The 13,265-nt window shown below is 55.4% G+C and overlaps 1 protein-coding gene across 1 annotated transcript; it reads right to left on the reverse strand.

Moving 5' to 3' along the window:
• Positions 1 to 4,816: 4,816 nt before the first annotated feature.
• On the reverse strand, positions 4,817 to 10,320 carry Sfrp5 (secreted frizzled related protein 5). The gene is made up of 3 exons (XM_004625527.2): positions 9,717 to 10,320; positions 7,446 to 7,523; positions 4,817 to 5,754 (listed from the first exon to the last, which is right to left on the reverse strand). The coding sequence occupies exons 1-3, from the start codon at positions 10,234 to 10,236 to the stop codon at positions 5,408 to 5,410; spliced, it is 945 nt and encodes a 314-aa protein (XP_004625584.1). The 5' UTR covers positions 10,237 to 10,320; the 3' UTR covers positions 4,817 to 5,407.
• Between the last annotated feature and the right edge of the window lie 2,945 nt (positions 10,321 to 13,265).

The raw sequence follows: 13,265 nt of genomic DNA on the forward strand, positions 1-13,265 counted from the left end.
AATTTGTTTTCCTTTTAAGCCAGAGAATAATTTTAGATTATTTTTCAGAGAAGAAGGTCAGGGAAAGCCATGGGTGTAGTTTGAAAAAGCAGTGTCAGTATTGTTTTATTTTTGGAAAATGGCAACAGTGCCTAGTGGTGACGTGCCCACACTACGAGGAGGAACTTGGGGAAGGCTGTGCCTGCAGCCGGTGGGTTTCAGAGAGGAGAGAAGCGTGTTTCCCCCTTGGTGGTCAGCAGCCTCGCAAGGACACCAAGGGCCCCCTTCTGTGTCCTTGAGGTGCGTACATGTGAGAGCAGGCGAGAAGCATCATCTTTGTTTGGTTTCTTTTTTTCTTGAGACAGGCCTTGCTGTGTAGTCCCTGCTAGCCTTAAACTTGGAATCCTCCTGCCTCAGCCCCCTGAGTGAAGGGATGTCATCTTTAAAGTTCAAGTCCTGCTGGAAGAATGAAGCCGCAGAGGAATATACAAGGCAGGACTGAATGGCACTTTATGGCTGGTTAGGGGTCCACAGTGTGAGGAGGGCCCACACGGGGGATGGCCTGGGAGACACACTACGCTCCATAGGATTGGATGCTGGGTTTGGAGACAGTTCCCACTTTGTCCTAAAGACCCAGGTAGCCAAGTTGTGCTGTAGCCCTGGTGCCTGCTGGGGCAGACCCGGGATGCCAGCCTTCGGCCTGGCTTGGCCTTTGGGGACTGGTGCCCGGAGCTGGCAGTAGTGTCTGGGGTTTTCAGGATCTGTGGCTCTTGGGGCTAAAGCCACGTGAAGCTCCATCTTCAGCTCTGTATCCCTGCGGAACTCTCCACGCACTCTCTGAGGGACCTGGCTCCGAGTCTGTCCTACAGCCAGCGGGCCTCAGGACACGCACACCCCCTCCATCGAGATCTGCGCCAGGCAACACTTTGGCCCCATGATGGTCCCTGCAGCTGGGGGTGTTGTGTGGTTAACTCCACTTAGGTAACCTGCCCACGATCACAGCTCTAGAAGGCCATCGTGAGGATGGGAATTGTGGTGCAGGTGCAGGTACAGGCCTAAGAGAAACTCTGAGGAGCAGCACTCCGGGCGGTCATTCTCCGTTCTGCCTGGTCCCCACCAACTCAGGAGCTGCCCGCTGCGCGCGCTCGTAGGAGTGTCAGCTCCCAAGCACAGTCTTCTCCTCTCCTCTGTCTTCTCTCCTGTCTTCAGCCCAGCGGCAACGAAGTGGGCTCAATCTCCAGCAGAACAGAGGCAGCCTTGTGACAGGAGCCCCTGCCTCTCCCAGCTCCAAGGCCCCCCACCTCCTGCTTGACACCCAGAGTGCAGCACATTCCATTCTCTGGCACAGCCGGGGGCTGGGGATTCCGGGTTCCCTGGGCTGCCAGCTTTCTTCCCAGCCCCAACACAGCCTACTGTCTGGGCTGGGACACTGGGTCCCAGCCACACACATTCCAGCAGCAACTGCTCCCCACATTAGATTTCCCAAGTTGTGAACTTTGGTCGGGATTGCAGCCGGCTAAACAGTTGTGGGATGTGAGCTTCCTTTGTGGGGACTTGGGCTGGGTGCTGGCACGAGTGAGGAGAGGAGGGGTTGGGGTGGGCTGTCTGGGAACTGGGAGAAAAGCCACTGGCTGCTCTGTCTCCATCAGGCCCTCCCTGGCAGTGAGCTGGGGCAGGGCTCCCAGAAACCTTCCCGGGCAGCGGGTCTACAATGGAGACACGGCTGTGTGCCCCCGCTGGTTGTCCTCAGCTTTGCCTCGGCAGATGGTGCGTTGCTGAAAAATGGGAGGTCAGGTCCCCTGCACCACCTTGCTGCTTAACTTACTGAGCTGCAGCACGGTCATTAAGGCACACTGTCTCCAAGGACTGTTGGGAAGCATAAATTAGAATATGGACGCATTCAGGCCTGCTACCTATCCATTGTGGCCTTGATATTCATTGATTGCTGGGATTAGATGTCTTCACCCTAATTTTGGCTTATCTACTAATAAGAGAAATAGATGTGTACTGTGGGTTTTCTTTCTGCTTTTTTATTTGAGACAGGATCTTGCTCTATAGTTGAGGCTGATCTTGGGCCACAGGGTACCCTGAGCTGGCCCTGAACTCACAGTAACCCTTCTGCCTAACCTCTGGAGTGCTGGGATCGTAGGTATGTGCCATCACCCCAGGCTCGGGAGGTACAGTTCTGAGCAAAGGCCCGTGTTGATTCTGTAATTCTGGCTTCAAGAGCAAATCCTCTTGGCTTTCCCCTGCCTTCCTGCCATTTGTGTGTCTCGGTTAAGGAATCAGGGCTGTTACCGAGCACCTATTATGTATAGGCACTGCTAGGTCATGGCTTTAATTCATAAAAATAGGAACAGCTACTTAACGTTTTGTGAATTCTGTGCATTGTTTCCAGGTACATTCCGTGCATCTAACACTTAACACTCGGTGACCCTGAGAAGCAGCCAATGTACTCCTCCTCGTAGCAGGCTGTGTTCTCAGCCACGCAGCCTCTACGTCACAGGGTAGAAGCCAGATGGATCTAGGCTGTGTGTTCTCACCCCAGCCCTGTGTGCTCACTTACCTCCAGATACTTCCTCCTTTATACTAGATTTCTGATTCTGTACCTGGTGGAAAACGTGATTTTCTCTGCTGTCTTGCAGTGTGGAGAGGGGCTGTGATTTAGCTCTGGCCAGTGAGCTAGTAGTGGAAATCTACCAGGTGGGCCTAGTTGGAACAGAACTATTTTTCTTGATCAAAAGGGCTGGAAACAGCTGACATGCAGATTTTGCTCTTAACCTTTCCCCGCCTTCCTGCCTGGAATGTGGCTGGGAAGTTGGGAGGAAGAGGCGCCATCTTGTAACTGCCAGAACAAAAGTGCTCCTTCCACTACAGGGCAGGAACGCAGGAGTGGGGGACACAGACCTCCCACCTGTGTACCCCCACAGCACCAGTCTTTCTGCTGTGTTCTTGTGGGCAGCGGCAGTTCTCTGACATGCTGGGCCCAGCTGTGGTCCTCATCAGTCAGGAGAGAGAGCAGTGGAGCTGGCAGCGACTGGAGGGGAGGGACAGGGCCCTTGCAGGGCCTTCCTGCTTTGGGGATGGATTCTTCTTGGTCCCAGAAACAGTTCCTCGGGGGCCTGGCAGAGTACACGTACAGGCCAGTCCTGGGCTCCTGTGAAGGTGGCAGGTCCTGACTGGCCTTCCTGGGGTGTGGAGGAGCCCTCTCCTCACCACTGCACTGCTCTGCTGCCAGCACCTGACAGAGGTCAGCATTGTGCTTCAGCCAGGGGTGGGCCTGAGTCCTGTGTGCTCAGTGGAAAAATAATCCCTGGTCCTGGTTGACCATAGAAGTGTCCATAAATATTTGGTTGGGGTAGGAGGCTGGGAGACAAGGGGCAGATTCAGGGAGTCAGGAGGGCTGGGCAGGGTTTGGGCAGAGTGGGTGGCAGTGGCTAAGGGTAAGACGAAACCAGGAGGCTTTTGCTGCTCCTGCTGGGGCCACCTGACTGCCCCCGGGGTGATTTATAGGCAGGTTGTCAGACCACCTGTTAGCGAGACGAGAGAGAGAGAGAGAGAGAGAGAGAGAGAGAGAGAGAGAGAGGAAAGTCAGCATTCTAGAGAAGCCGCCTCGCCATTCCTTCGGGCTGATGTGCGCCCAAGCGCTGCAGACGCTGGGTTACCTTCATCTGGGGGCTCCTTTGTCTTGGAGGAGCAGCTGGACTTCCCTGGACTTCCCACACTCGCTGGCCAGAGAAGGCCCTCAGGGAGTTCTCGGGTCCTGCTCTGGGGACACCATCTCTATTCCTTAGTATCTACTGAGGGCCCAGGGAGCTTTGTCTGGGAACCCCCCCTTCCAAATGTTGGCCATGTGGGTAACAGTGGCCTTCCAAGCCTCCACCCACTTCTGCATCATCCACCTCCACCGGCTCCGAGCCCACTGCAGACCCAAGCCCCTTTCCTTACCTCAGGGGTTGCTTTACCTTGGTACTGGTTCTCAACTACGGCTGCACATCACCCAGTGACTAAACATACTGCTTTCCGGTGCTTCCTTGGCATTCTAGTGTCAGGGTGGCGTTTAGTGTTGTATGAAAGCTCTCTCGATTATCTCGTGCTGCTCAAGTGTTAGCGAGCAGATGCTGAGCTGGGTGTGGTGGTCAGGCCTGGAAGCATTTTGGGGGGCAGGAGGACTTCAAGCTCGGTTTGGGCAATTTAGTGAGGCCTTGTCAACAGCAGGGTGTGCTGGGCTGTAGCTCAGTGCAATGCTATTGAGAGTCTGAGTTTCCAGCTAGTTCCTGGGCAGTGCCGTCCCTGCTGCTGCTGACCCCAGGGATCACGCTTAGAGTAGTGCTGGTCTAAGGCACTGTCACTCACAGGTCAGACCTTTGCCCAGTGGTGTTGGAAAGCCCAAAGGGAGGAGTGACATCCCCGAGGCCTCGGGCTCTCCAGGTCTAGTTCCCTGTGGCCTGGCCGCCTTAGACTCCTTAGGCCAGGCACTGCCAGGGAGGCAGGGATGCTGTCCCGCTGTGGAAGTCTATTGATTAGGGGCAGCAAGCTGGGGAACCCAACACCCCTGTTCTTCTGGGACACCCCTCACTTAGTGATTGGGTATGAGGGTGACGGTTGCGGTGTGCTCTCAGGGAGCCTATAAATCAGCACATTGCTTGTCTTAGGCATCCCATGGGGGTCTGTGTGGCCCAGTGGCAGTTAGGATAAGGACCTCTTGCTAATAGTCCATCATAAGCTTCCTTTACCTCTTCCCTCTTTGGAACCAGCTGACAAATTATCAGTCCAAACCAACTGTTCTTTTTTTTTTTTTTTTTAAATTTAATTAAAAACTTTAAAAAAACCCCAATTAAATCCAACCCTGCTTGAATCTGTCATCTAGAACCCATGGCTTCACTGCAGTAGTAATAACTTAGCATTATCGGGGAAAAGGGAGATGCAGAGACGAGGCAAGGAGCCCAAGGAGCGGACCTGGCTGGGGGCTGGCTGAGGCCTGGGGTAGTGGCCTGGGAGAGAGGCATGGGGACCCTCCCTCCTCGGCTTTGGAGGGCTGTGAAGGGACATAGAGGGGCAGCGGGGAGAACTCCCCAAGTGGCCTGGCCCAATGTGGAGACATGGCCCTAAGGCACTGCATGTGGGGGGCTCCCTCCTCAGGCTGCCCTCCACCCTTCCCTTGCTCTGCCCTCCCTCTGGCCTCTTCCTGAGAAGAGGAAACCCCAGAAGAGAAAGTCTGTCTTCTAAAAGAAAGCTGAAGACCCAGAGCTGTCTCGAAGGACTGGCCCTAGGCCCTGGGCCCATCTGTGGGGCTGGGCCCCTCTCAACTCTGTAGGAGACTACCCTCTGCCAGCACCTGGGTCAGCCTGGGAGTGGGCACAAGGCCGGATGGGCAGGGACAGAGGGCAAGGCACAGCTGGCTGGCGGGGGCAGGGAGGAGTGCCCTTCAGTGGGGCTCTGCGGCCCCGTAGAAGAAGGGGTAGTAGAGGGAGCAGGGGTAGGAGAACATGAATTTGACAGCAAACTTCATCTCCTTATTCTTCTTGTCCCAGCGGTAGACGGCCATGAGCAGTAGCTGTCCGTCCACTTTGCGGCCCATGACCAGGAAGCTGCCTGCCAGGCTGTCCAGCTGTGGGCAGGGGCAGCCTGCGCCGTTCTTCATGTGCAGAACCAGCCTCTTGGCGTCCTTGCGCTTCAAGGGGCCTGGCTTGAGTAGCTTCTTCTTCTTCTGGGCTCCTATCAACTTCCGGTCTCCATTCTCTATCTTGATCTCCTTAATGCGCATTTTGACCACTGTGGGAGAGAGCAGAGGGGCAGCCTGAGGGGGCTTGGGTCTGAGGACATGCCTCGTAATTCTCCTTAGGGCTCAGGGAGCCTGCTGCACCATAGGGCTTGGAGGGTGGGGCTCACATGAATATGTTTTAATATTCATAAAGCGCCTATCAGGTGCTGGACTTTCATGGGCCTACAGAGCTTCATGCTCAAAGTACAGGAGGGGAAAATGAGGTGGGGAGAGGGTGTGTCTTGCCTGAATTGCAGTGCCTGGATGGAAGTCTGCCCAGCCTGGAGTCCTGGGGGCAGGTGTTGGAGTTGGTTGTAACCTCTAAAGGAGGTCCTCGGGGAGGAAGGCTGGGCTTCATGCTCAGGCGGACTGATTCTGATGGGATTTCTGGCTGTGTGTGCGTATGCGTGTTTGGAGGGTGTATGTGTGCGTACATGTGGTAAGGGCATGGAGCAGCAGTGGGCTGTAACAGCCAGCACTGGGAGGGAGGCGCGGCCTTCCTCCTTGAGGCATTTTCTGATACCCACCGTGACCAACCGCATCACATCATGGGGCACAGAGCTGGGAAGAGAAGCGCGTAGAGCAGCTGTGCCGTGGATGTACCGCTGTCACCTCTGTGTGCGTGTGGGTGCACGTGTGCACAGGAGAGAGGGAAGGGAGCCTGAGACAGCGGGACTGCGTATCGTGGTCTCTGAGAGCGTGTTTGTAGGATGTGTAGGAATGAGAGCATGCAGGGAGATGACGGCAGAACCCCGGACAGTCACCGCTGGGTTACCCCAGGGTGGCCCGGGGTCTGATATAGTTGGGGACAGTAAGCCTGGGCTGGAGGCAGGTGGGGAGTCCCCTGGGCTACACTCTCCTTTCTTCAGGTCTCTGGCTCCCTACATAGACCAGAATCCAGGGAATGACACTGCCCCCTAGGAAGGAAACTGCCCTAAAACAACTTTCTCTCCCCTCCTCCTTCCTCCTTTCTGAATCACACACACACACACACACACACAGACACACGCGCGCGCACACACACCTTACGATACAGCAGCATTTCTTCCCAAGGCTACTGACATGGAATACTCATCCGAAGAAAGGATTTAATAGTATTCATTTTTCTTTTTTTTTTATTGACAGGGAAGATAAGACCAATGCAAGGAACTGACTTGGCAAAGGTTGCCCTTGAACTTTATGGCCCACAAGTGAGTTAGGTTCTAGTTAGGCTTGGTATGGTTGTCCCAGGAAGGGGAGATTAGGATGAAGTTGTGGGGACAGGTGACCAGTGGAACCCCTGGCCAGTGGAACTGTGGGTATTGGCACAGAATAGCCAGGGATGAGGATCTCCACTTTTAGCCGTCAGCCCTTCTCTCCTACCACAGTTTCTCCTGTCTCTGGGGCAAGCCTACATCCCCCAAAGAGACCTCCAGCTGGGGGTGCCCTCTGTGGACAGTGCCAAGGAAGGGCTGCAGGAGCCCCAGCCAGGGATGGTTTCTGAGGCCCATAGCCCATGACCTTGAGGGGCTTCTGAAGCTTCTGGGATGATGTGCAAAAAAGGGTACATCTCTATGGGGAGAGGGTTTATGGGTATCATCAGATTCTAAAAGGGCTGGAGCTTGTGGGGCTTATGTGATGGGTGTGGGCACCCATGTTAGTCTGTGTGTCAGGGAGACAGCGGGGGGCAATGCCAGGGCCCAGGCACGTGGCCCATACTCACCAAAGTCACTGGAGCACATCTGCTCCATGAGGCCATCGGCGCTGTGCTCCATCTCACATTGGGTGCAGATCTTGGTCACTGCAGAGAGAAAGCATGGCTGGGTGGGTGGCAGTCGGTGAGGAGTTTGGGGTCCAAAGAGCCACCTACTGTGCAGAACTCCCACTGGCCGGCTGCCCCCCATTCCTCCAGGAAAGCAGATGATGGAGATAGTGCTGCACAGGAGACAACATTGTGGGGACTGGTACTGTTCAGGGGGACACACCGCGCCGCAGCCCTGGCAGCTGCAACCATGATGCACATTTCCCTTTAAAGTTTATCCCATCTAATTCTCAGCCTTTGAAGCAGTTACTATTATTTCTCTTAGGGAAAAGGAAACTTATGGGGCTGGGGAGATAGCTCAGTAGAATAAGTGCTTGCCTGGCAAGCGCAAGGGCCTGAGTTCAATCCCTGGTTCCGGGGAGAGAGAGAGAGAGAGAGAGAGAGAGAGAGAGAGAGAGGAAACTTAGGCCCAGAGTGGTTACCCAAGTCCACAGAGCTCATGAGAACCCAGCTTAGGTTTCGGGATTTGTGACTGCCCATTTAGTACCAGGATGGGGCTGCTTGTGGGTACCAGGTAGGGGGTATACAGTGAAGTGGGCAGGGCTGGGTCTGTGCTAGACTGAGAAGGCCCTCCTCCGAGGTGGGCCAATTAGTGATACTGGAACTTATGATTTTTTAAGGGAAGCCAAGATTCATTTTTTTAAAATTTAAATGTAAATTTTTTTGTGGTACCAGGGATTGAACTCAGGGCCTTGCTCTTGCCAGGCAAGTGCTTATTCTCAAGATTCATTTTTATATGAAATATTCTGAGTGTTATCTGTTGGCTATAAAAGCACTTCTCCAGGCAGCTTCCAGTCCTCAGGCCACCATCCTGCACTCTGTCCACCTGCTCCTGTGTCTGCCTCTAGGTAGGTGCCTGTCATTGGGGGAGGGGACTCATGGGCTGGCAGAGTGGGGAGCGCAGGCCAAGTGGGGTTTCCCAGGTTGTTAATGTCTGGGCTCTAAAAGAAACCAGATAAGGAACCTGCAGGGATCCTGCCTGGTCCATGACTCTGCTTCTTGGGCTCCCTCTCCAGCTCCTGTTTGGATGCTAACCTGCAGGATAGGGGCTTTCCCTCTGCCCCCAGGCACAGGACCACAGAGGAGAGGGCACACTGTGGAGGGGTGGGCACACTGGAGGGAAGGTTAGCCTGGGGCTGTGGTGCAGTTTAGTGGCTTTAAGGGCAGTAGGGAGGGCAGGAGAAGGAGTGGTGCTGCTTTTGGGGTGAGCCCAGCAGGAGGCGGGTTGTGCCCTGTGCTAAAGCCCGGGCGAGGCTGCACTGGGTGTTGTGATTAATCCTCTTGCTGGACACTGGGTGTCCAGACAGCTTGGAAAGGAGTTACTGGGAGGGAAAGGGCAAGGGGCACAGACCTGTAGGGACCCACGGGAAGGGACTGCTACCCTGAGCAGAAATCAGGGGTACTGGCACTGGGGGTGTGGCTGGGAGGCGGTATTTAGCATTTTACAGGTCTAATGAATCTATCTATATCTATCTTCCTTCCTTTCTTCCTTCCTTCCTTCCTTCCTTCCTTCCTTCCTTCCTTCCTTCCTTCCTTCTTTCCTTCTTTCCTTCTTTCCTTTTTATGGGGAAACCAGAGGTGCAGAGAAATTAAGCAATTCCCCTGAGGTTCTGAGGCTGAAGTGCTGAGCCTTATCCAAGTGCTGAACCCGGGAATCCAAGAAGAGGGCGGGGGAAGTTAGGGTCCAGGCATAGAAATGAGAGGGGCATAGCCCAGGAGCCCTCCAAACCCCCCAGTTCTTCCTTACCCCGACTTCCCTTCCCAAGGTCCCAACACGAGGTAGGGGTGGTCTTGGTCCCTGGGGTCCAGGTGAACTGCACTTTAAGGTGCCCTGGGCATTCTTGGGCTGAGAAAGTCAGTAAACTACTTGCAGGGGACCCAGGGCACCGAGGAATTCAGCGGCTTGGGAAGGCGGGCCTCGTCAGGGCTGGAATGCCAGAGAACCTTTGGGACGCTGGGAGCGCAGGGACCCACTGCTCGGGCAGCCCTCAGTCTGGGACTGGGCAGGCAGCAAGAGACCACTCCCGGGGTGCAGTGCAGGGCGACGCGCAAGCGCGCGGGTGAGTGTGAGCGCGTGCATGTGTAAGGATGGCACGGGGTCTGGGGTGGCAAGTGTCCGGGCCAGGCTCGCAGGCGCCCAGTGCAGCCGGGCGAGGGGGGCGGTGACGCTACCTGGAGGCGCGGTGGCGGGCAAGTGCCCGAACTGCACGGCGATGCAGAGGTCGTTGTCCAGGGGGAACTTGTGGCAGTGCAGCATCTCGGGCCAGGGGAAGCCGTAGGCCTCCATGAGCGGCGCGCAGCCGGCGCGCACGGCCTCGCACAGCGAGCGGCACGGGTAGATGGGCCGGTCGAGGCAGACGGGCGCGAAGAGCGAGCAGAGGAAGACCTGCGTGTCCGAGTGGCAGCGCTTGGCCAGCAGCGGCAGCCAGCTGCTCGCCTGCTGCTTCACCTCGGCCAGGCTCTCGTGCTCCAGCAGGTTGGGCAGCCGCATGCGCTTGTACCCCACTGTGTGGCAGAGCGGCAGGTCGGCGGGGATGTCAAGGCACTGGGGCGGCTTGGAGTAGAAGCGGCCGTGCAGCGGCTCGGCCTGCCAGCCGTAGTACTCGTACTCCTCGCCGCGCACCGGGACGCAGAGCAGCGCCCCCAGCAGCGCCAGCGCCGCCGCCCGCGCGACCCCCGCCGCTGCCCGCATGGCCGCGCTGGTCTGCGAGCCCCAGCAGCCGCCGCTGAGGTGGCCCGAGAGGGTGGCAGCCTTCGCTCCGCTCCACTCCGGGTGCCCCAAGTGCTCCAGGCGCCTCCCACCTCAGGGCTCCCGGCCGGGCCTCACTGCGTGCCCCAGCCAATCTCAGGCCGACCGGCCCCCGCCCCAGGGCGGCGGGGCAGGGTGGAGCCCCTCGCCCCCGCCCGAGCCGGCTGGGCGCTTTCCGCCGGTGCGCTGGCAGTTCACAGCGCACCTCTCTCGGGCGCTCCTGCGCCTGCCTGGCGTTTTGCTCGCTCCTGGCCTTCTCCATCCCTCCGCCTTATCTTTCTCCGCCTCAGCCCCCCCCTCCCCCCCGTTCGTTTTCTCACTCTTGCTTATCTCTCTCCTTGCTCACTGTCTTCTGTTTTCTCTTCCCCACACCTTCTCTGCTGTTCTCCAGAGCAGACCCGCTGGTCCAGGAGGGCAGTGCTTCCCTCTGCCGTCTCAGGGTGTTCACTGATTGAGCTCCTCTGCCCACAGCGGGCAGATCAGAAAGGGCTAAGACCCAGATGTAGCGGGGGTGTGTGTGTGTGTGTGTGTGTGTGTGTGTGTGTGTGTGTTCAGGTAAGTGTGGCTTCTGTTTTATGAGCTCTAAGTGCCAGGGATGGTGCAGGAGGACTCCATTCTAGTGGTAACTGGTACTTACTGGGTGTGAATGGTGTGTCAAGCCTGTTCTAAGTGCATTGCCTGAAGCGCCTTGTTTAGTTCTGGTAGCATAGCTACAAGGCAGGTAGGAGTATTGTTGTCCTCACCTTACAGATGCAGATGTTGAGGCCAAGAGAGATTACGTGAACCCCACAGCCAGCATTTGGGCCCAGAAAGTCTGGTTCTAGAGTCAGGGGCCAGAAACACTAGGAGGTCTGGATTCTGATTCTGTAGGCCTAGTGGCCTTGCAGAAGCTCAGAGAGGTAAAGGGATCGATCCTAAGCCATATTGCTCAGGAGAGGGCCAGGATTTGAATCCCTAGTGTGGGTCTCCAAAGGTGAGATAAATTTTATCAAGGAGTAGAAAACAATATGGGGGGCCGGGGAGATGGCTCAGTGGAATAAGTGCTTGCCTAGCAAGTGCAAGGACCTGAGTTCAATCCCTGGTTCTGAAAAAAAAAAAAATGGAGGAAGGAATTAATAATGTCATTGAAGAAGGCATCCAGAGAGTCATCAGAGAGGGAGGTGACTTTCAGGGATTCCAAGCTGGGTATTTTTCCTTCCAGTCTGGGCCATGCCTTCCTTGGTTTTCTTGTGATAGGAACTTGAAGGAAAGGCTTAATACTACCTGAGGAGGGACTTTCTTAAGAGTCTTGTCATACTCCTGATTTCCAGCCTTTGGTGGGAAGGGTCCTGGGGAGGAATTTCTTAGGAGGGAGACTCCCCATTTCTAAGGATCCCATCTTCTCTTGGGTTGGTCTTTGTAGAGGTGGTAGAGAGGTTGGGAACACTTCTCACATCCCAGCCAATCTGTCTGAATACTGTGCAGAGCACAGCGTGCAGTGGGTAGGGACACAGGTGAGAGGACCTGGCCCTGCTTCACCTGCTCTAAATTGTAGGCTGAAGACACAAGGCAGGGCAGAGGAGGCAGGTGGTTTAACAGGCAGAGATGGGGTTGGAACAAGATGTCTTTTGAGTTCCAGGATGACCATGTTGGGTTCTGATACAGCAAGCTGGACACTTTCTTTGCCCCTCTCAGTCCCTACCATTAAAAGGCTTTGAAGCCAAGTGTGGTGGTGCATGCCTACAATCCTAGCACTTAGGAGGTAGAGGCAGGAGGCTATTAAGTTTGAGACCAGCCTGGGCTATCTAATGAGACCCATCTCAAAACACCAAGAAAACAACCAACCAACCAACCAACCAACCAACCAACCAAACAAGCAAGCAAATAAAACTGCAGATGATCACCCAGGTGAAGGAGTGCTGTTTGCAGGCCTAGGCAGTGTGGTGTACTAAGGGGCCTTTAGCCCTAACTGTAGACAGAGATTCAAATTGGGGCTGCTTATGGCTTCTTACTGGCTGTGTGATCTTGGGCAAGTTCTTGACTGTTTTGACCCTCAATTTGCTGGTTTGTAAAATGGAATTTCCTCAGTAGCTTTTGTGATGGGCAAATAAAGCAAATGAATGAATGAAAGGAAAGTCTCTGCCAGTGCCAGCAGGTGAAGAACACTTAGGAATGTAAGATCTCCAAAGGTGTGTGACTGTGGGCTAGAAATGTTGAATGTGCTCTGAAAACTGTTTCAGACATTATGCCTCTAGTTTTGATTTGGGGTTCAGAGCAGCAGTTCTTCTCCCTAGTCTCCAGCTCCTCCACCCTTCCATGAGGGGTAGCCTTCTGTCCTCCAGGGGAGGTGTAATCCTGGACACTGTTGGGGGTGGTGGGGCCTCCAAGGTGCTGGGTCCTTGGGCAGCTGTTTTTGGGTGTCCCAGTGCCTGACCTGGACAGACCCAGCATTGATCCTGCTGCTGCTTATGTAAAGACAAACCATGGTAAGACATGTGTAAGTCTGTGCCTGGCAGCCCCAGGGGGGCTCCAGAGGGCAATGGGACCTGGGAAGGGAAGATGGGCAGCCTTTACATGGCAACTCTGAGCCCCAAAGGCTCACTGACTGGACAGGTGGTGAGAGTGAGGAGGGAAGCCCTTCCCAGGCATGAGCCCTGCCAGGGCTGTGCCTCCTGTCGGGAGCCTCCCTTTGTGGCCAGCATGTTACCCTGGCTCTGCAGCAGAGGGAGAAGGCTCCCTGTGATGTGGTATGCCTTGGTGATGAGGCTGACCCAAGGCTCTGCAGCTGGAGGGCCACCCGGCGTGCTGGGCATCTGTCCACCCTGGAGTGTGTGCAGTCTGTCTAGGCACGTGTTTCTGCAGCTGATGGAGGGACTGTTTGTTCACAAGAATACATATTTGTGGTTTGTTATGACCAAGGCTCTGTGTAGATACCTACTCAGATACCTCTTCGAACCAAGATGCCACTTTGACCAAACTTGTTCATTATGTGT

The sequence above is a fragment of the Octodon degus genome, unplaced genomic scaffold (genome assembly GCF_000260255.1).
Source record: "Octodon degus isolate 3935 unplaced genomic scaffold, OctDeg1.0 scaffold00010, whole genome shotgun sequence".
NCBI lineage: Eukaryota > Metazoa > Chordata > Mammalia > Rodentia > Octodontidae > Octodon > Octodon degus.

Coding starts and splice junctions, on each gene's coding strand:
- Sfrp5 (XM_004625527.2), bottom strand. CDS start 10,236: ATGCGGGCAGCGGCGGGGGTCGCGCGGGCGGCGGCGCTGGCGCTGCTG. Junction 7,524..9,716: donor GCCCGCCACCGCGCCTCCAG/GTAGCGTCACCG, acceptor TTCTCTCTGCAG/TGACCAAGATCTGCACCCAA. Junction 5,755..7,445: donor GATGTGCTCCAGTGACTTTG/GTGAGTATGGGC, acceptor TCTCTCCCACAG/TGGTCAAAATGCGCATTAAG.